At 43.8% G+C, this 22,982-nt stretch overlaps 1 protein-coding gene across 1 annotated transcript in view; it reads left to right on the forward strand.

Moving 5' to 3' along the window:
- Positions 1-22,717, forward strand: part of LOC118359973 (integumentary mucin C.1-like) — a 41,464-nt gene extending 18,747 nt beyond the window's left edge. Inside the window, exons 2-9 of the mRNA XM_035738937.2 lie at positions 11,266-11,544; positions 11,900-11,929; positions 12,423-12,718; positions 13,288-13,368; positions 16,742-16,850; positions 17,012-17,064; positions 18,455-18,607; positions 19,965-22,717. Coding sequence (XP_035594830.2) covers positions 11,266-11,544; positions 11,900-11,929; positions 12,423-12,718; positions 13,288-13,368; positions 16,742-16,850; positions 17,012-17,064; positions 18,455-18,607; positions 19,965-20,147 — 1,184 coding nt within the window. The 3' untranslated portion in view covers positions 20,148-22,717. The remainder of the gene's footprint in view (positions 1-11,265; positions 11,545-11,899; positions 11,930-12,422; positions 12,719-13,287; positions 13,369-16,741; positions 16,851-17,011; positions 17,065-18,454; positions 18,608-19,964) is intronic.
- Positions 22,718-22,982: the final 265 nt, after the last annotated feature.

Consider the following 22,982-nt stretch of genomic DNA (forward strand, 5'->3'; position numbering starts at 1 on the left):
GAGGCCCCCAGGACCCTACCCTGCTACAGGCCAGGCCACATCCACAGCCCTCCCCAGGCCCTAATTACAGAGGGGTTAGAGAGGCCATGCTCTCTGCGTGACCCTTTAATTCAGTGTGGAGATGTTTGTTTTGGTTCAGTCTCTATTCTCCTTCCCCACCCTGCATCTCTTACACTAGGATAACAAAAAGGGTCAGAGATGGCTATCGCAATGGGAAAAGGTTTCGGAAGGAAGAGTAGAGGGAGCGAGGAAGAGACAGGGACACGTGAGAGTAAGTGCGAATAGCAGACATCTTCACAATAAATCAGCAAAAACGTAATAATATTTACATGACATTTTAGTCATTTTCAGACGTTGTAATACCAAAAGCAAGCATCTATAAAAGAGCCCAGTAAATCATGGTTTAATGGTCTGTAATTGAGGCATTGTGGTGGGCGACGAAAGCAGACAGATACGTGGCATGGCCAGTGGTGCAGAGTAAACATGATGCCACACAGTTTGTTGATCTCTCCACACGACATTCCTCCTGGCTGGGCTGGGGAGTCGGCCGCGTTCAGCTAGATCGTTTACAGCAGCCAAATGGCAAAAGTCACTCAAACCTCAGTCGTGTGCTCCTTAGACCCTCCTGGGGATATGGGGGGGACACTGGGTCATTTTCTAGTGCAAGGTCACACACACAGATACCAAACGCACACATGAAGATTCACTGGGGCTTGAGGTGAGTGGACATGTTCCACTGTTCTCCATGACCTCTTCTATTAGGCGTGCTCATCAAGACGTCTCTCTGTTTCCGTTCAAATCAAATAAAAGTGTACTGGTTGCGTGCACAGTTTAGCTGATGTTATAGCGGGTGCAGAGAAGTGCTTGTTTTACTAGCCCCTAACAGTGCAGTAAAATGTCAAACAAGTACACAAATAATCAACAATAGAAATCAAGAGATGTCAATGAATCCAGTTAACAACTCGAACACTATCAGTAATCCAAATGCAATCTATGCATATATACACCAAAAATATATACTAAGATTGGTTATTGGATGTACACAGAGAGCAACATTAATAATATGCATGTCAATCTCTCCTGGCTCAAAGTGGAGGAGAGATTGACTTCATCACTACTTGTATGTGTGAGAGGTATTGACATGTTGAATGCACCGAACTGTCTGTTTGAACTACTGGCACACAGCTCGGACACCCATGCATACCCCACAAGACCTGCCACCGGAGGTCTTTTCACAGTCCCCAAGTCCAGAACAGACGATGGGAGGCGCACAGTACTACATAGAGCCATGACTGCATGGAACTCTATTCCACATCAAGTAACTCATGCAAGAAGTACAATTAGATTTAAAAACCAGATAAAAAAATACACCTAATGGAACAGGAGAGACTGTAAAGCAACAAACACAGGCACAGACACATGCATACACACACATAGCATACACACTATACACACACACATGAACACATGGATTTTGTGTTGTAAATATGTGGTAGAGTAGGGGCCTGAGGGCACACACTTAATATGTTGTGAATATATTGTAATGTTAAAAAAATGTATAATTGCCTTAACTTTGTTTGACCCCAGGAAGAGTAGCTGCTGCCTTGGCAGGAACTAATGGGGATCCATAATAAACCCCAGGATGAGTAGCTGCTGCCTTGGCAGGTACTAACGGGGATCCATAACAAATACAAATACACTGAGTGTACAAAACATTATGAACACCTGCTCTTTCCATGACAGACTGACCAGGTGAATCCAGGTGAAAGCTATGAACCCTCATTGATGCAAACTGTTAAATCCACTTTAATCCGTGTAGATGAAGGGGAGGAGACAGGTTAAAGAATGAGTTTTTAGCCTTGAGACATGGATTGTGTATGTGTGCCATTCAGCGGGTGAATGGGCAAGACAAAAGATTGAAGTGCCTTTGCACGGGGTATGGTAGTAGGTTTCCTGTGTGTATCATGAATGGCCCAGCACTTGACACTGTGGCATTGGAGTCAACATGGGCCAGCCCCCCTTGTGGAATGCTTTCGACACCTTGTCGCCCATACCCTGACTGAATGGAGACTTTTCTGAGGACAAAAGGGGGTCCAACTCAATATTAGGAAGATGTTCCTAATGTTTTGTTCACTCAGTGTATGTACAGCAGTATATATTTCAGTGAGATATGTCAAGAATCCAGTATATGCCATTTAGCAGACGCTTTTATCCAGTAGATGAATAAACAGTGTGAAAACAGTATAAAATAAATGGTCCAGTGTTTTAATGTCTTTATATACTGTACACGGGGACATCAGCGTACCGGCCTGGTAGACAGCTTGTGATTCCTGTTCAACAGTCTGATGGCCTATCGATAGAAGCTGTTTCCAAGCCTCTTGGTAACAGCTCTGATGTACTTGTACTGTCTGCTAGAGTGTAGCAGAGTGAGCAGTCCGTGGCCCGGGTGCCTGAGGTCCTTCATGACTTTCTTGGCCTTCCTTCGACACTGAGTGCTGTAAATATCCTGGAGGGCAGGCAGCGTGCCCCGATAGCGTGTCGGGCTGACCGTACCACCCTCTGAAGAGCCTTGCGGTTCAAGACTGTGCAGTCGTCGTACCAGGTGTTGATGCAGCCAGCTCTCAACTGTGAATCTATGGACATTTCACTTCTTCAGCCGCCTGAGGTTGAGGCACTGTTGTTCCTTCTTCACCACGGTATCGATGTGACGGGACCATCGACCACCGTTGGTCCTGCAGTGATCAAACAGTTTTTACTCCGAGCTGTCATCATCTCACCTGGCATGGGTCCTGTCACACCCCCTGTGTGTGTGTTTTCCAAGTGGGTTAGGTATACTGGCTGCCCCGTTCCTGACCCACAGACTCACTACACTGCTCTGCTATGTGCACTAGCAGTGCGGAACAAACAAATTATCCTCTTGCAATCTTTCCCCTCTGCGCTCTTGCAAATCTGGCAACCAAATGTTATGCGTTTCGTTTTGGAGACCCGAGCTGCTCAGGAGCACAATCTGTTCCGCTGGTGCCACGATGACATCAGAGTGAGGGGCCCGGAAACACTCTCCACAAAGCTGGATAGGGCCTGGACCATGTCTGAGAGGAGCTGGCGACACATATACACACACACACACACACACTGGACTCCTTTCTGCACAAACACAGACACACCCACAGTCACATCTCAAACACTCACTGTAAGAGTCTGTCCTCAAATTCAACAACTATATCCGCTTGGATTGTCGGATCTTTTGGTTTCATTGTCTGTGTACCGCTGTGTATATGTGCAATGAATTGAACCGTAAAAACAGCAGCCATCAACTATTATGGGCGAATAGATTCATGTGTATAACTCTCTCTAGTCCCCTCGATATGCAACTTTTCAGGGAAGCCAGGAAGCAATACACACAGTCGGTTCGGAAAGCAAAGCTTTTTCAAACAGGAATTTACATCCTGCAGCAATAATTCCAAAAAGTGTTGGGAAACTGTGTGTTGTAAACTGTAAAGACTATGGAGAATAAGAGCACCTCCTCCCAGCTGCCCACTGCACTGAGACTAGGAAACACTGTCACCACTGATAAATCCATGATAATCGAGAATTTCAATAAGCATTTCTCTACGGCTGGCCATGCTTTCCACCTGGCTACCCCAACCCCGGCCAACAGCTCTGCACACCCCGCAACAACTGGCCCAAGCCCCCCTGCTTCTCCTTCACCCAAATCCAGACAGCTGATGTTCTGAAAGAGAGGCAAAATCTGGATCCCTACAAATCAGTTGGGCTAGAAAATCTGGACCTTTCTTCCTACAATTATCCACCGTCATTTTTGCAACCCCTATTAGTAGTCTGTTCAACCTCTCTTTCGTATCGTCTGAGATTCGTAAAGATTGGAAAGCTGCCACGGTCATCCCCTCTTCAAAGGGGGAGACACGCTTGACCCAGACTGTTACAGACCTATATCCATCCTGCACTGCCTTTCTAAAGTATTCGAAAGCCAAGTGAACAAAGGGATCTCTGACCATTTCTAATCCCACTGTACCTTCTCCACTATGCAATCTGGTTTCCGAGCTGATCACGTATGCACCTCAGCCATGCTCAAGGTCCTAAACGTTATCATAACCGCCAATCGATAAAAGACAGTACTGTGCAGCCGTCTTCATCGACCTGGCCAAGGCTTTCGACTCTGTTAATCACCGTATTCTTATCGGCAGACTCAACAGCCTTGGTTTCTCTAATGACTGCCTCGCCTGGTTCACCAACTACTTCTCAGATCGATTTGACACACTGAACTCTGAGGCCCTGTTGTCCGAACCTCTGGCATTCTCTATGGGGGTGCCACAGGGTTCAATTCTCAGGCCAACTCTTTTCTCTGTATATATCAATGATGTCGCTCTTGCTGAGGGTGATTCTTTGATCCACCTCTACGCAGACGACACCATTCTGTATACATCTGGTCCTTCTTTGGACACTGTGTAAACAAACCTCCAAACAAGCTTCAACGCCATACAACACTCCTTCTGTGGCCTCCAACTGCTCTTAAATGCTAGTAAAACAAATAGCATGCCCTTCAACCGATCGCTGCCCACACCCGCCCACCCGAACGGGAAATCGCTACTCTGGACGGTTCTTCCTAGTTTGCAACAAAGCCTCCTTCACTCATGCTGCCAAGCATACCCTCGTAAAACTGACCATCCTACCGATCCTTGACTTCGACGATGTCATTTACAAAATAGCCTCCAACACTCTACTCATCAAATTGGATGCAGTCTATCACAGTGCCATCTGTTTTGTCACCAAAGCCCCATATTCTACCCACCACTGCGACCTGTGTGCTCTCATTGGCTGGTCCTCGCTAAATATTCAACGCCAAACCCACTGGCTCCAGGTCATCTATAAGTCTTTGCTAGGTAAAGCTCCGCCTTATCTCAGCTCACTGGTCACCATAGCAACTCCCACCCGTAGCACCTCCTTTGGCCGCCTTTCCTTCCAGTTATCTGCTGCCAATGACTGGAACTAATTGTAAAAAATCACTGAAGTTGGAGACTTTTATCTCCCTCACTAACTTCAAGCGTCAGCTTGAAGAGCAGCTTACCGATCGCTGCAGCTGTACACAGCCCATCTGTAAATAGCCCATCCAACCAACTACCTCTCTCATCCCCATATTTGTTTTTGTTATTCTGCTCTTTTGCACACCTGTATTTCTACTTGCACATCCTCATCTGCACATATATCACTCCAGTGTAAATTGCTCAATTGTAATTATTTCGCCACTATTTCACTATTGGCCAATTTATTCCCTTACCTTCTTACTTCATTTGCACACACTGTATGTTTGTTTATCCTATGTGTAACTCTGTGTTGTTTCTGTCGCACTGCTTTGCTTTATCTCGGGCACGTCGAAGTTGTAAATGAGGGTTAAATAAAATAAAATAGTCCAGACACAATCCCCCAAGCTCAATCGCTCAGCATATGCGTGTCAGGATTAGTGTAAAGGGGAGGTATAGAGGGCCCATATATCTCAGATTTAGCTAGAAGGGCCAAATGGAGGTTGCCTGGCTGGTTGGGAAGCAAAAACAACTGTGGGATCTGGCTTTCATACAGACATCAACACACATAAATTAATGATAAGAGACATCTTCCCTCCCGCTCATAATCCTCTCCCTCCACTCCTCCATGGTTGGTTTACCCAGAGCAGCGATGGGAGGACTTGGTCTCTCTCCAGGCCAGGAGCAGAGCCCATGAGGCTTCTAACATCTGCTATGGTAACCTTGTTTGCTATGGCAACAGGGCCAATAAAGAGAACAACTCTCACTGTTTTTCAGTGAGTGTTGTATCAGCTCCAACAGGGGAGCTACATGGGAGAAGAACCTATTATGTGTTCGTGGGGCTTATGAATGTACCATAAGTTTTTAGGTCTGCACATTTGGGTGTGTGCGTTCATAGTGATAGTGGTGGTGGCTCATCGTTAAAATGACCTGCGATTTATAAATACAATTTATTTCTTGTGACCTCCCTTGAACTCTCAATATAAAAAGAAAACGATTGTGTACGGTTGTGAAATACACACTTTCGGGGATAGTACACACGTATTTATGGATATGTAGATACTATAGACAGTCACGTTGTACATATATCAAGTATGTCAAGTCAGTGACCTCATCCAGTGACATACACCGCTCCCCTAAGACAATATAACCATGGAGTCAACCTCCTCATCAGCCCATCAGAAATATCTGCAGATGTCTCTGCAGTCTGTCAGGCAGACCCATGGCTGTCCTCTCCTCTTACTTGGCCATAGAACCTTACTACTAACTACTGTATCATGGGCCAACAGTGTAATTGCGGTTGACGGGTCAGGCCACAGCCACGCTGTAGAGGCAGACCACAAGGACCAGGCCCCTGTCATGGCCACACTGCAACCCATGATTTAGTGGCCTATGGCGGCCATGCCTCATCATCGCACTGTGATACATGCTAAAAACAGACAGGGTAGCATTGGCTGTGGATGGCTGAGTGTATTGAAGAGATTGTGGCCACCGCCTCACACTAGGTCAATGGTTTGACTTTCCCTGGTGTTCAGGCTCAATGCTCCAAGACCTCCAAAACAAAACATACTCATACAGGAGAGAAGAAAAGGTGTGTGTTTATGTGGAGTGTGATTTTTTTAGCGCACCTGTGTGTGTGTGTGTGTGTGTGGGCTGAGAACAAGCTCATGTGGTGGTCTGACACAGTAGTGGAGTGTGGGGCTAACGGAAGGGCTTGGCTGTGGGGTAGGTAAGATTTCTCAATCAGACCTCAGCTGTGTAGTGTCCACTGAAGCCTCGCTCCTAGACGTGCTTACCACATTCCATGCTCGCTTCGAGGCAGACGATATTGAGCCATCCAGGAACGCTCCGGACGACCAGGTGTTTTCGATCTCTGAGGCCGACTTGAGGAAAACTCTCAAAATAATAACTACTCACAAAGCCACCAGCCCAGATGGCCCCTTGCGTGTGCTCTGACCAGCTGATGGGCGTCTTCTCCGAAGGTTTCAACCTGCCCCAGGCTGCTTTCCCCACTTGTTTCAAGGAGACCCCCATCGTCCCAGCGCCCAAGAAGACCAAGGTGACATGTCCAAATGACTATCGTCCCGTCCCACTCACTCCGGTCATCATGAAGTGCCTTGAGAGGTTGGTCATGGCCCATATCAAGGCCAGCATGCCAGGCACACTGGATCCACTCCAATTTGCCTCCCACTCCAACAGAACCCCGGGAGATCACTTTCCATCGCTATTCACACAGCCCTAACACATCTGGGCAAGAAGAACACCTATGTGAGAATGCTGTTCATTGACTACAGTTAATTATTCCAAAACTCCATCCCACCAAAACAGGCTGAAATTTCAAGCAGTCTTTTCAAACAGCTCTTACACTAAAAGGGCATTGTCAATTTCACGGTATTATTCCAACCTCAGTGTGTAAATGTGTATATAAAACACAGGAAATTCACATTTTTGACTGCACTGAGCCTTTTTAAACATTGAGTTCATTCCCAGCTAAGCCAATTAAAATGTATAACCTGCTCTGCACAATGTCAAGATTGAATTGTAGCACATTTTACAGGGCTTAGTGTGCAGTTCTGTACACACGCTATCACTGTGGCTACTTGGCAACTATTAGCCAAGGAAAATATTGAGGTAATGCTTTAAACTTGTTGACGATGCTAGCTAACTAGAACTAGCTAACTTTCTAAACCTTACAAAGAGGTTGGATAACATCCTCATCTGTGGTTGGCAGTATGTTCAATTCTTAAATTCATCATCGCAATAGAAGAAAAAGGAAGTTATTAAGATAAATAACATGTTGTGGTGTGCTCATAAACTCTGATTATGCCGCAGCGTTGGGTAGATAACTGTTCCAGTTATAGATAGGGCTTTACAAACCACACTTGTTTCCACCCACATCAGGAAGTGTTTAAACTGTTAACTTGCAGTGTAAAGTTAGTGCCGGTTAGCCATACACAGATGTTTTTATTTATTTGATTTTATGTGTGTTTTACAAAACAGTGTTTTGCTAACTTTTTAAAGGGTTGTGGCCAGAGAAATGTACGTGACATATGCTAAGTTTACCTCTTTGAGCCAGTGCCCAGAAAACAGTGGTTATCTTCATGTACTGTACCATATCTCAGTAAACCTGCTTTTAACAACTTGTACACACGGCGACAAGCACAAGGCCTCCGCTGTGTTAGGGTAGAAGAATACGTGTGCCTTTGTAAATGTAACTAGATATCCCAGCTGAGGGGTATTGACGGTTGTGGAGCACGGCCAGTCCTTTCAGATGGAGCGTTAGCCTGCATTCTGGAGCCTGGGTAACGATGAGTTTGTACTCTAGAATACCAGCTCACACACTAGCCTGTTCGTGATCCCTCCGTGCGCCAATCTCTTTAGCGGGGTCAATTTGACAACACCCAGTGAAACTGCAGAGTGCCAAATTCAAACTACAGAAATATCCACATTCATGATAACTGAAAATATAAGTGTAATAGATCAAAATAAAGCTTAACTTCTTGTTAATCCAGCCACAGTGTCAGATTTCAAAAAGGCTTTACGGCAAAAGCAGACCATGCGATTATCTGAGGACAATGCCCCGCACAAAAATACATGAAAATAATTTTCAACCAGGCAGGTGGTAACACAAAAGTCAGAAATAACGATATAATAAATGCCTTACCTTTGAAGATCTTCTTCTGTTGGCACTCCAAAATGTCCCAGAAACATCACAAATGGCCCTTTTGTTTGATAATGTCCTTCTTTATGTCCCCAAAATGTCTATTTATTTGGCACATTTAATTCAGAAATACACCGGTTCTAACTCGCAACAACATGACTACAAAGTATCTAATAAGTTACCTGTAAAATTGGTCCAAACATTTCAAACAACGTTCCTAATCCAACCTAACGTATCCTAAAATGTAAATAATCGATACAATTTAAGATGGGATATACTGTGTTCAATACCGGATAAAAATAACTTGAAGCGCGTTCCAGTTCACGCGCACCAAACAGAGTCCACTTGGCTTGACACTCACAAAGAACAGCAGTACTTCTTCATTTCTCAAAAGAAAAACATCAACTAATTTCTAAAGACTTGTGACATCTAGTGGAAGCTCTAGGAACTGCAACCAGGTTCCTATTAAATAGAGCTTTCAATAGAAAAACAATGGGAAATAACCCCCCCCCTCCCGGATGGTTTGCCCTCAGGGTTTCGCCTGCCAAATCAGTTCTGTTATACTCACAGACATTATTTTAGCAGTTTCAGAAACTTTAGAGTGTTTTCTATCCATATCTACTCATTATATGCATATTCTAGCTTCTGGGCCTGAATAACAGGCAGTTTACTTTGGGAACGCTTTTCATCCGGATGTGAAAATACTGCCCCCTATCTCTAAGAAGCTAGCTCATCTGCCCATTGTAACAATGCTGAAATTGCTCAACATTTGGACAGATAAATCATATCAAATGATTTTCAAAATGTACTTGCTCGTTATGAATCATCATTCTAGGGTAGGCTTAAAGCAACATTTGTCAGTTATCTTGTAAATGTCCACTCTGGCCCCAATAGCAAGTGTAGAACCAATAAGCCTCCAACAATAACAAAACATGATAAAATAGGCCTAAATAAATTGACCTCATATAAACTCACATGGATAAAAAAAATGTATACAGTTTCACTTGACTTTACCAACATCCAGGCTTGCCTGCAACAGCTAACTAATCTTATTTTATAAATGTGATTTTCCCTGATGATCGGTGTAGAGTCAGGGGTCCTGAGTTTAGAGGGTAGGGTTTATTTGTGCAGTCTGTAGAGGCTAGTACCACACACTTTGACCATTAACGACCTAGGGTTACTGAGCAAACAGCCAAAATCAGTCCACTGTTGGGGTGGTCAGTGGGCTGAGGCGCAGGGTGGCAATCACGGGGGGCCAGGCTGGGTTAATCTGCCTTCCACCCCCGGACCACATTCACACAAACACACCACCCACGTGCTAAAAAAGTCAACTCACAAATTAGCCATCTGAATCTGGGGTATATAGCTGTGTTAGCATTAGGTGGTGACACATAGACCTACACCTACAACTGGGCTACCACAGTAAGTAAGTTACCACGGACAAATTTTTTTGAGAGTGCCGAGCTACTTTATGAAAGGAAAGTAACACTAAATAAAAAGTGTTTGAGCTCTCCCTTCTGTGAGGTATACAAAGGCCTTGGATCAAGGCTACATACACTGTATACACACCAGTATGTGGATACCCTTTCAAATGAGTGGATTTGACTATTTCAGCCACATCCATTGCTGACAGATGTATAAAATCAAGCACACGTCCATGCAATCTCCATAGACAAACTTTGGCAGTATAATGGCCTTACTGAAGAGCTCTGTCACTTTCAACATGGCACTGTCATAGGATGCCACCTTTCCAACAAGTCAGTTCGTTAAATTTCTACCCTGCTAGAACGGCCCCGGTAAACTGTAAGTGCTGCTATTGTGATGTGGAAACATCTAGGAGCAACAAAGGCTCAGCCGAAAGGTGGTAGGCCACTCAAGCTCACAAAATGTCACCCCCGACTGCTGAAGCACGTTGCGCGTAGAAATTGTCTGTCCTCTGGACTCTGGAGCAGTGGAAAAGCGTTCTCTGGAGTGATGAATCACACTACCTGCTCCAATGCATAGTGCCATCTTTAAAGTTTGGTGGAGGAGGAATAATGGCCTGGGGCTGTTATTCTAATGAAGGGAAACCTTAACGCTACAGCATACAATGACATTCTAGATCCTGTGCTTCTAACTTTGTGGCAACATTTTGGGAAATGCCCTTTCCTGTTTCAGCATGACTAGGCCCCCAGGCACAAAGCAAGGTCCATACAGAACTGGTTTGTCGAGATCGGTGTGGAAGAATTTAACTGGCCTGCACAGAGCCCCGACCTCAACCCCATCAAACACCTGCGTTATTAATTGGAATGCTGACTGCGAGCCATGCCTAATTGCCCAACATCAGTGCCCGATCTCACTTATACTCTTTTGGCTGAATGGAAGCAATGTTCCAACATCTAGTGGAAAGCCTTCCCAGAAGACTGGAGGCTGTTGTAGCAGCAAAGAGAGGACCAGCTCCATATTAATGCCCATGATATTGGTATGAGATGTTCAACAAGCAGGTGTCCACATACTTCTGGTCATATAGTGTATCTTAGCAATGGTATCAGGTCTGCATGTTGATTCATGTTGGTTTCTCTCACCCAGATGAAGTTCACTGTCAAGATTCCACTGATACACCTTATACATCCGATGCCAAAGATGCCCCGGGTGCTGCACCCACAGCCGCCCCGGGTGCTGCACCCACAGCCGCCCCAGGTGCTGCACCCACAGCCGCCCCAGGTGCTGCACCCACAGCCGCCCCAGGTGCTGCACCCACAGACACCCCGGGGGCTGCACCCACAGACACCCCGGGGGCTGCACCCACAGACGCCCTGGGTACTGCACCCACAGACGCCCTGGGTACTGCACCCACAGATGCAACAGGTAAGATCCTTGACCAAAGTCCACATCAATCCTTTGAAGTCAGTAGTTAGGCCTATAAGCTATGGAGGATCCAAGGAGATGACAAAGGATCATGATTTTAAGATGGGCTTTTTACTGCTCCTATTAAAATGATAGGAACATAATATTGATAGAAGTAGAGACTTTGTATAGCTCTGGATAATGACTATAGGGTAGAGTAATGAGTATAATACCTTTCCATTAACCAATGGTCAATCATCTATAAGTGAATTACATTCCACCCATTCGTAATGCATTTAATGACATTTATAACCTCAGCAGAGCTACTAGGCCTAGTGCTCAGAGTTCTAACGATCACACTGCTCTGCCGGTTTAGGAGTCGCAGCCCACGCAGACGACACTCAAGGTACTGATGTTTATTATTATTTTATCTGATAGTCCTCTTACTTTTTGTTCTTCATTTCCTTCTCTATTTAAAGAACATCGAACTAGATACAAATTGTGTTGACAAAGAAAGATGTCGCTAAAACCGAACACAACTCGTCCCCAATAACAGTCTTCCTCCTAAATGAACTTCAATCCACTTGACCATTCGTTTGGTCACCTCCCTTTCACAACTGTCGGTTTGTTATTATACGTTGTCCTGTCCACCTGTCCAGTAAGTTCGTCTCTACCAGTACCTGTTGCATGTTTGTTTGTTTACTTCTTCCCTTCCATTGTCTTCCATCAGGTGACTGGGTTAGGATAGGTCAAAAACTAGGGTTGTGATGGGGCATGTGGATGGGATTGTGAGGATTGTGAGGTGCTAAAGGGATTGTGAGGATTCCGGAGGGTGGTCAAGGGGACTGGGTATTCAGAACGGTATGTTTTCAATTTTAAAAAACGTTTTAAAAAAACAGGTACTGATGCCACCATCGAACCCCAAGCCCCTGTAGACGACAAGGCCACTACTGTCGCTAACTCCACAGCTGACAACACTTCTGGGACCAGTACTCCAGTACCAGACCAGGACACTACCTTCACTCCAGTACCAGACCAGGACACTGCCTTCACCTCCATGGTGCCAGATCATGACCCCTTAGCCACAGGTGACACCTCTGGCACCACAGCTGGACCTGGTGTCGACACACAGGGCACTGAAGCTACTGATGACCCGGGCGCACCTGTTGTGCATCAGGCCCCTGTTTTTGTTCTTGTGAGTAATACCCAACTACATCATGGTGGGGAATGCCTACAATGCATTTAGATGCTGTATCATATTAACGTGCTAAAAGAAGGCTCAAGACAGTACATTTCTTTCAAATTTCCTGTATCATAATTCAATGTAAAGGGGATGCTGCCAATATACATAGACTTGAAATCACTGGCCACTTTAATAAATGGAACACTAGTCTCTTTAATAATGTTTACGTATCTTGCATTACTCATCTCTTATGTACTGTATATACAGTATTCTATACTATTCTACTGTATCTTAGTCTATGCCACTCTGACATTGCTCAGATATACCATATATTTATATATTCTTAATTTCATTCCATTGTGTGTATTGGGTGAATGTTGTGAAATTGTTAGATATTACTGCACTGTCGCAGCTAGAAACACAAGCACTTCGCTACACCCAATAACGTCTGCTAAACACCTGTGACCAATCAAATTTGATTTGATTTGAGGGAATGTAGCAGATGATTAGTGAATGGAGAGATACGTTTACAAAACTGATGTCAATTACTGAGTTGAAAGCTGCCGTCTCTGTTTCTGCAGCCCACTGTTGAGTGTGTGGACAAGGAGGCAGTGAAGGACAAAGATACAGTCAAGGTGGAGCTTTCTTCAGAAACTAGCTGTGTGAGTATCGACATGTTTTACTGTTGTTATGAAATACATCCTTATGGGCTTTTCACATGCCCTATTAGCCTCTGTGGTGTACCACATGACCAGGTCTCATCTGTTACAGTACAGTATAGTCTAAGCCATTAACAAGGGTATCTCTGGTACAGTTACCCTCCCCCGTCCTCTACCAGTGTATACTGTGCTGTACTCTTTTCCCAACCACAACACTAACAGAGATATCAACCTGTACCAACCAGCTACCCGTGAGACCGACATACAGACAGAGATACAGACAGGAGGAAAAAGTTGTGGCCCCTTACCCCTCAATCCTGGTGCCCCATTCCTTTATACCCTGGCCCTTATCTGGCTCCCAGCACCTTGGCCCGGGAGGAAGTCTCTGTTTCATTCCACTTAGCCACGGGAAGATTAATACGTCTCAAACTGCTCGTTGGAAATATGGGGCCTGATAAAGGCAGATGTTTTCTCAGATATTCTTTAGGAGTTCTAAATCATCCGTCCATCTGTCGTCATGGGAGATAAATGAGGAGGAGGACTGATGTCTCCTCCCTGGACGCCTCTGTGGGCTTTAGGGGTCTAAGGTCAGTGGAAGAATAGTAGGGGTGTAGCATGAGTCGCTGGCAACTCCCCTTTCCCTTTCCATTAAACGAGATCCATTCCAAAGAAGAGGAAAATCTCTCAATGAGAAAAGTCATGTAATGTAGTCTCAAAACAATGTGCCCTGTAAATTCCCATGAGAAGCAGTCCCTTTTTCTGAAGAACCAGTCAACACTCCCTATAAATAGCAGCACCTAATAATAACACAATTGTTATGAAGAACAGACACATTAGTCTCACTCAAATGTCAATAGAAAACAGCACTCTGGCAGACCTAGAAATAGAAATGCAGACATGGAGTCGTGGTTTAAGAGTGAGGCGCGACGGAGAAGGGTGACATCTTTTGAGTTCCTACCCGACTTTGCTATTTAGTGACTTTTTTGTGTTTTATCTATACTTTTTTTGTACAGAAAGTTCATACTATTATTACATATGTCAAAGCACTTCTTCTAGACATCAGATTACCAACCTCGATTTCGGCTTCAAATCAGACTTCAACTTCTACTAAGCTGTTCCCTTGTTCATGTATGGCCTTAGCCCAAATGACAGGTGATTGGCTAAAGAGTATGGATGACAGGAAATTAGTGGGTACAGTGTTGTTAGACGTTAGTGTTTCTTTCGCTGTAATTGATCATGTGCTATTGACAGGTAAACTCAAGTGTTATGGATTCACATCCACTTCTCTATCCTGGATGGAAAGCTATCTACCCAGAAGAACACAGATTTCTATTAATGGAAGTTTCTCATACAGTATACACCTAAGCTGTGGGATTCCGCAAGACAGCTGTCTAGGCCCCTTCTGCTACATTTTTACAAATTATTTACCATTTGTAATTTAAAAAGCAAGTGTGGTAATTTATGCTGATGACTACTATGTATAGACAAGAAAATGCATTTACTTTGTCAGGTGATTCAATCTTTGGTCCTGTCACACCTAGAGTAGTGTCCATTAATATGGTCATCTGCAGTAAATATATATCCAGTACCAGTCAAAAGTTTGGACACACCTACTCATTGGTTTTTTCTTTATTTTTAATATTTTCTACATTGTAGAATAATAGTGAAGACATCAAAACTATAAAATAACACATATGGAATCATATTTCAGTACTATTATACATATTTATTACCCTTGTGTTACTATTTTTAGTATACATTTTTTACTCTGCCTTGTTGGGAAGGGTTCGTAAGCAGGCATTTCACAGTAAAGTCTACACCCGTTGTATTCGGCGCATGTGACAAATAACATTTTATTTGAGAGGCCCACTGTGATGAACATAGAGATCCGGAACCCTGCTTTAAAAAGTCACTGGTGAATGAGTGAGTCTCCTCCATTACGCAAAGGCATATGGCGTGGTGAACGCACGGACATAACAGCCTACTGTAATGAACATAGAGATCCGGAACCCTGCTTTAAAAAGTCACTGGTGAATGAGTGAGTCTCCTCCATTACGCAAAGGCATATGGCGTGGTGAACGCACGGACATAACAGCCTACTGTAATGAACATAGAGATCCGGAACCCTGCTTTAAAAAGTCACTGGTGAATGAGTGAGTCTCTTCCATTACGCAAAGGCATATGGCGTGGTGAACGCACGGACATAACAGCCTACTGTAATGAACATAGAGATCCGGAACCCTGCTTTAAAAAGTCACTGGTGAATGAGTGAGTCTCCTCCATTACGCAAAGGCATATGGCGTGGTGAACGCACGGACATAACAGCCTACTGTAATGAACATAGAGATCCGGAACCCTGCTTTAAAAAGTCACTGGTGAATGAGTGAGTCTCTTCCATTACGCAAAGGCATATGGCGTGGTGAACGCACGGACATAACAGCCTACTGTAATGAACACGATGGAAGACAGAGAGCTAGTTTCAAGTGCAGGGCGCAGCAGGTGTTTATTGTAAAGGACCACAGGAGGAGGCAGGTAGCTGGGCAGAAGGTCATATACAGGGATCCAAAAAGACAACAGTACAGGCAGGGAAAAGGCTAGTAATGTCGTCCAGGAGATCAGGCAGGAGGTCAATAACAGGAAATACAGGCAAAAGGCATCGTTAGTGAGGCAGGCAAAAACTATTATACATGGGTGTAAATGACAGGAAACCCAGGGCTCCGAATAGAAGTGTGTCACAAAACAAACAATACCTCACAATGACGGGGTGCAAAGAACTGAACTAAATAGTGTGTGATAATGACATACAGGTGTGTGAACAGGTGATCAGAATTCAGGCGATTGGGATCTGGAGAGTGAGCTGCGTTCAGGGGATCTATGTGTTTGAGAGTGTGAGCTGTAAGGTGGGTTGGAAAGTGAGCTGCGTTCAGGAGATCTACGTATTTGAGAGTGTGAGTTGGAAGCAGACGTTACACCTACAGTAACCTTTAACACGCTGCAAGTCTACTGTGAAGCACCTGGGAGGTATCAACACTACAGAGAGGGAGAGAATCCCGAGAGAGAGCATAGTGTACATTTGTGGGAAAGCAGCAGACGGCTCAAATACAGGCGTCATTGTGTGTTTGGTGTGGTGATGTTCAGATGAGGATTGACATGCCCTGCTTAGGACACCACCAACACAGTCTGAGCAGCCAAGTTCCTTATACTCACTGTACAACAGGGCATGCCAAAAGACTGTAGGGAACCCCGCCTGTCTGTGAGAACAAACAGATTAGAAATCAGTGTTGGGGTTTTAACACATTATAAATAATTGTATGTTTTATAGTTCAAATAGTGAGCAAAACGATATGATCGTTAATCTGAAATGTTTTTCCCATAGTCAGTGACCAAGAGAATCATGGAGGATTCAGCCTGGTGCACAGGAGACTGCAACCTTAAACTGTTCCAGGAGGAGAACTCTAACACACTGGTTTTGACACGCTCTAATGGTAGATTTACCTGTATTGTCTGTCGTACTATAATGTGTTCAATTCATTTTTTTATTTTTTTTTGGGGGGGGGGCTTTGAATATTTGAATGATGAGACTATTTGATTATTGGAAATTGAAAGGTGCCTTTTTCACAACTGCCATTTGTCTCTCCCCTAACAGGTGGAGTCAAAGATTTGTCAGAGAGCCTGAACAGCCAGGACATCAAGGGCCAGGTATGATCCCTGTTAGCACTAGAGATGGAGTGTTCAATACTGTATTTATTCATGTTATACTATGTTTTCTATACGACTCTGAATGTACTGTGACACGAGTGCCATGACGGCTTTAGTTAGTTGTTTCATAGCAACCGCGATAGCAATTTGTTTATAGGAGAGACACAGCGAGTATAAAGAACCAAACGGGGAAGGGAAACACAAGGCCCGACTTACAAATCACTTGGATTTAATATAAAACCCGGGAGTGAACAGTCCCGTTACCAGGGTGAGGAATCTCCCCCAGCTTCCCAGAGTCCCCTTCACCCCAATGAGGCCTCTACCAACTGACACAGCTCTGTGACCACAACGCTGGCGAGAGTCCCTCCTCCCCACCATCTCTCTGTGATGTTGTCTTGGTCCCCTCCTAGATACAGTTATTGAGCCCATTCACTTTAATCACTTGAACAGCCATATTGAACTGTGCCTGAACTAATCATGTCAACCTCTTGCCACTCATTGTCATGCCAATGAGTGAGGCTAAGGTTAAGACGGTTGGTGCTATCATTATTGTCATGCCATGTTTCCAATTGGCTCATTCATCCCCCCTTCTCTCCCCTGTAACTATTTCCCAGGTCGTTGCTGTGAATGAGAATGTGTTCAGTCAACTTACCTGGTAAAATAAGGGTTAAAAAATAATACAATCAGCAATGGAGTTCAATTGGCAATAGATCTGGTGGGATCTAGGTTAGCACATTGGCTAGCAAGCAATCCTAGATTCATGAGCAGAGTAGCTAGCTGCATGTCTTTTATTTTTGGAATGTATTTGCTGCATTGCCACTGGCAAGCAAGGTCACCAATTAATTGCCACTGGCTAGCAAGGTCACCAATTCATTGCCACTGGCTAGCAAGGTCACCAATTTGAAAACTGTCAATGTCATAATTGACAATTAGTTTAGCTTTACATATACACTGCTGATGACAAGATTGTGTACGAAGCTAACGTCTCTGCAAGCCAGCAAAAAATCTACCGTCTATGTCGTAAATGTCTCCTTCTTTGACTGCTTTCAGCATCTGTCATCTGCCAAGCTTTTTTAGTTAGCTAGCTAACCTTTTGGTGGCACATTTTGCCCATTTCTGGTCCATCTACCCACCACTCTATGAAAGGCAACTTTCCCTGCGAAATCCAATATGTCTGCCAACTGATGAAAGCCTTTTCATCTGTTTAGATGTTCTGTGTTTTTTGTATGTTTGAAAGTCTAATTGCCTGAGAAATGTTAAATATAACATATTTGCAGTAGGGTCACTATGATTATATAACTCAGTATTAACCAGTCATCTCTGTCTCTCTATTTATTTATTTATCGTTTGTTCATTCTCTCTTTCTCTCAATGTATTTTTTGCTCTGTAGCTGGGTGTGGTGAATGCAGCTCCTCAGTGGGGTAAACACTCTTCCACCGTGCTGGTGTCTCTGCTCATCAGTGGCCTGCTGCTGGCTGCTGCCCTCATCGGAGGCTACTGTCTGAAGAAACACTGCAGACACAACGCCAAGGGCATGAGGCTGGTCAGTCATCGTTGTTAGGCTATTTACTTAGTCAAATCAAATCAAAGTTGTCATGTGTGCCGACTACAACAGGTGTAGGTAGACCTTACAGTGAAATGCTTACTTACAGGCTCTAACCAATAGTGCAAAAAAAGGTGTTAGGTGAACAATAGGTAAGTAAAGAAATAAAATAACAGTAAAAAGACAGGCTATATACAGACACCGGTCAGTCAGGCTGATTGAGTTGACCGTTGTTTCAATGCATCTAGATTCTAGTTGCAATATGTAGGCTACCTAGATCTCATTCGTGTATGACCTTAGGGTGGTACCCATTAATTGTACTGTATTGTATTGCAGCACTGATTAACCTTGAGCATGGGCCAGATGTGCCCTATCCCCTTAGCTGAAGCTCCACCGGGTTAAATGGTCAATGATTTGATTGTAGATGGTACACTGTGCAGCTTAATGGAGTTTTTAGCATTGTGTGATTTCAAACAATGTTTTCACTGACCTGTGTTCCATTAATTCAACATGCAAAGCTCGGTGCTTTCAATAAAATTGTACATTCCCAAAAAATATAATACACATTTTTGCAGGCATACAAATCAAAATGGGAAAATAAAACACTTTATTTTAGAGGAATTGTTGCCAGCCTTGTCATTTGGAAAGTTCTGGCAAACTGTCACAGAGGAACTTTTATTAATTTTTTCATAAAATTTTTTTTTAACCTTGATTTATCTAGGCAAATCAGTTAAGAACAAATTAGCATTTACAATGACGGCCTACACCGGCCAAACCTGGACAATGCTGGGCCAATTGTGTGCTGCTCTGTGGGACTTCCAACCACAGCCGGTTGTGATAGAGCCTGGATTCAAACCAGGGTGTCTGTAGTGACTCCTTTAGCACTAAGATGCAGTGTCTTAGACCAATGCACCACTCGGGAGAACTTACAGTAACACTGTGAGTTCCAGCAGCACACACCCTATATAATGAGATCTACACAGCTGTGTGTGTGCGTGTAACGGTTTCATCTCCTTTCCAAAGAGCTACAGCTGTTTTTTTTCTAAGACCACTGAGGTCACATGATGAAAACCCTCACCAGGTATGTGCCTTAGAGAGAAACCCAGAGAGTAGAGCCATATTGCGGACGTCACTGCTTTAGTTCAGTCACTACTGTAGCTCAAACCCAACTGCAGCTCAACTCCTCGAAGGGTTTTTGATACTTTCAATCGATTCCAGTGATTATTAGATTCTAACATTCCAAATCGGTGGTGTGTACTGTATACAGTAGAACATTCTTAAATATATCCATTCACGTTTGTTTCTAATAGTCCAGCAGCATGTTGATGTTATGTTGATCGTGTTTGTGTTTGCCCAGGCTGAAGATGCGTACCCAGTGGATGAGGAGAACCAGGGGAACACCCTGGTGTCTGTGGCGCCTCTCAACCCCCTTGAGACCCGGGAGAAGCCCGCTAACGGGGATTCCCAAGAGGCCGCCAAGACCCAGCCCCCTCCCACCAACGGCCACTCCACCGCCAACTTGGCAGACACAGAGCTGTGAAGACCCCACTAGAACCCCTGGAGAAGAATGAAACTTACCCCTCTATCCCTCCAACACCAACTCTTCCCCTCAGAACACAGCAGAACTCCAGCGACCCCCATCCTACAGTGGACATCAAGGACAAAAACTGCCCCTCATAACCCCCACATAAACACTCCTTCAGACTCTCCATGTCCCCCACTTCGGCTACATACAACTCCATGGTAAAGACAGATAAGATTGATGATAAGGCTTGATACTAATGTGAATGATGATGATGATAATAATAATAATGAGGCAGAGGGCTGTATCCCTGTCCCTTGGATGCTTTCGTCATTCAGGCCTGGAGGTTGGGCCGAGGCAGGACTGGGTGGGGAGGGTTTTACGTTGTTAATCACCACTGGCTCCAAGACGGCGGCTGGGGTCCCATCAACCACGCCATGTGTCCTGCCTGCACGTCATCAGGTTTAAAGCTTCCTTCCAAAAGTCCGTTAACCATAAATAGAAGCAAAGCTTCACGTTCAATTCAAATTGGTCCTTAGACCTTAGTTGATCGCAAAAAAAATAACATCCTTAAATCTGTTTACAAAGTTCTGAGTGGAATAAAGGAACGCTCTGAGCTTGTTTGTTCATCTTTGTGCATGCTTGTGTGTTTGTGCTTGTTTTTTTATGTATGGGTGTGTATTTGAGCTAGCAATTTTGTGTGTGCAAGACTGTCTGCGTGCCTGTTTTTGCGTGTGTACACCAGCTATACATTTTTTTTTCTTCTCAATTTTGTAAAATGAGTAGACAAGGTGATGGCTTAGGGAGTTAGGTCCCCAGTAGTGGTGAGGAGAGGGGTCCTCTTTTGGCGCTTAATCTCACTGCCAAACTGTAGGAGACTAAGCAGGAAATAGTCTCCCCTTCATTACTGCAAGCTGAACCCAGATCAGCCAATGGTCTGACAGGAGGTAGAAAAAGAAGATCCACACCGTGTCACCATGGCAACTGCTGAAAACCACCCCAGACTGATTTGTATAATGTCTGGGTCACAGTGTAGTGTGTATATAAAGAGGTCAGGTGTGCCAATCCTTTCAAATAAGTCAGTATTATGATATTTTCAATACCTTTTGTAATGGTATCGAATTAGACACTTACTACATACAGTATTATATTGAACAATGTTATATAATATGTTTCTGTTTTATGTTTTTGTGACTCTTGTGTACTCACACTTGCTTTGTTCTAAGCCATAGAACTCATTTTCACCAGCTTGCCATGCAGACATTCTGTATAGGAAGGAGTGATCATACACAGAAATCATTTTCACCAGCTTGCCATGCAGACATTCTGTATAGGAAGGAGTGATCATACACAGAAATCATTTTCGCCATGCAGACATTCTGTATAGGAAGGAGTGATCATACACAAATCATTTTCACCAGCTTGCCATGCAGACATTCTGTATAGGAAGGAGTGATCCTACACAGAAATCATTTTCACCAGCTTGCCATGCAGACATTCTGTATAGGAAGGAGTGACCATACACAGAAATCATTTTCACCAGCTTGCCATGCAGACATTCTGTATAGGAAGGAGTGACCATACACAGAAATCATTTTCACCAGCTTGCCATGCAGACATTCTGTATAGGAAGGAATGATCATACACAGAAATCATTTTCACCAGCTTGCCATGCAGACATTCTGTATAGGACGGAGTGATCATACACAGAAATCATTTTCACCAGCTTGCCATGCAGACATTCTGTATAGGAAGGAGTGATCATACACAGAAATCATTTTCACCAGCTTGCCATGCAGACATTCTGTATAGGAAGGAGTGATCATACACAGAAATCATTTTCACCAGCTTGCCATGCAGACATTCTGTATAGGAAGGAATGATCATACACAGAAAGTACTTGTAGCTTCTTTTTGTTTTTCATTATATTTTAGGTTAAGGTATTGTTTGGGTCTCTTTTAATGTGTCTAAAACATGTCTTTAGCCTAGTTGCCCATATACGCAGGTAGCCTAGTGATGAGAGTGTTGGACGAGTAACCGAAAGTTTGCTAGATCGAATCCCCGAGCTGACAAGGTAAAAAAATATGTTGTTCTGCCCCTGAACAAGGGAGTTTAGCCACTGTTCCTTGGCAGTCATTGTAAATAAGACATTTGTTCTTAACCGAGTTGCCTAGTTAAAAAATATACATGTTGCGCAAATGCTTGGCAATACATTTTAGCAGAACTGCATTTAAAACACAATCTATTGTTCAAAAGTACACTCGGCATGCATAGCAGGGTGATTTCTTGTGTATAGACCTCTACAAGTAGATGAATTCATATAGTCTACCCTTAAAATCAGGAAATAAGAGGAATGTTACAATTTCCATTATGCATAACATTACATCACTGTTTTTGTTTTATCTAACTGGAGGAATTTGCCATTTAAAAAAACAAACATTTGAGCACATAAGTGTTACCTTACTTTCATTTCTACTTTTCAGAAATGTTCTATATTTTTAACATCCCAAAATTACTGTTAATTCTACTAGCATCATACATTTCAAGAATGGAAATTGCAAAATAAAAGAATGTTTTTATAAAGTTGACATTTTGATCTTAATTCCCAGTGTAAAGAAAAGTTGTAGGCCTCTTAACCATAACTACATGTATCCACTGGTTACCCCCAGTTGCCTTCACTCGGTCTGTCGTCTGCAGTGTTGGAGGGAATCTTGTCGTCTGCAGTGTTGGAGGGAATGTTGTCGTCTGCAGTGTTGGAGGGAATGTTGTCGTCTGCAGTGTCGGAGGGAATCTTGTCGTCTGCAGTGTTGGAGGGAATGTTGTCGTCTGCAGTGTTGGAGGGAATGTTGTCGT

Source organism: Oncorhynchus keta, chromosome 27 (genome assembly GCF_023373465.1).
Source record: "Oncorhynchus keta strain PuntledgeMale-10-30-2019 chromosome 27, Oket_V2, whole genome shotgun sequence".
Classification (NCBI taxonomy): Eukaryota; Metazoa; Chordata; class Actinopteri; order Salmoniformes; family Salmonidae; genus Oncorhynchus; species Oncorhynchus keta.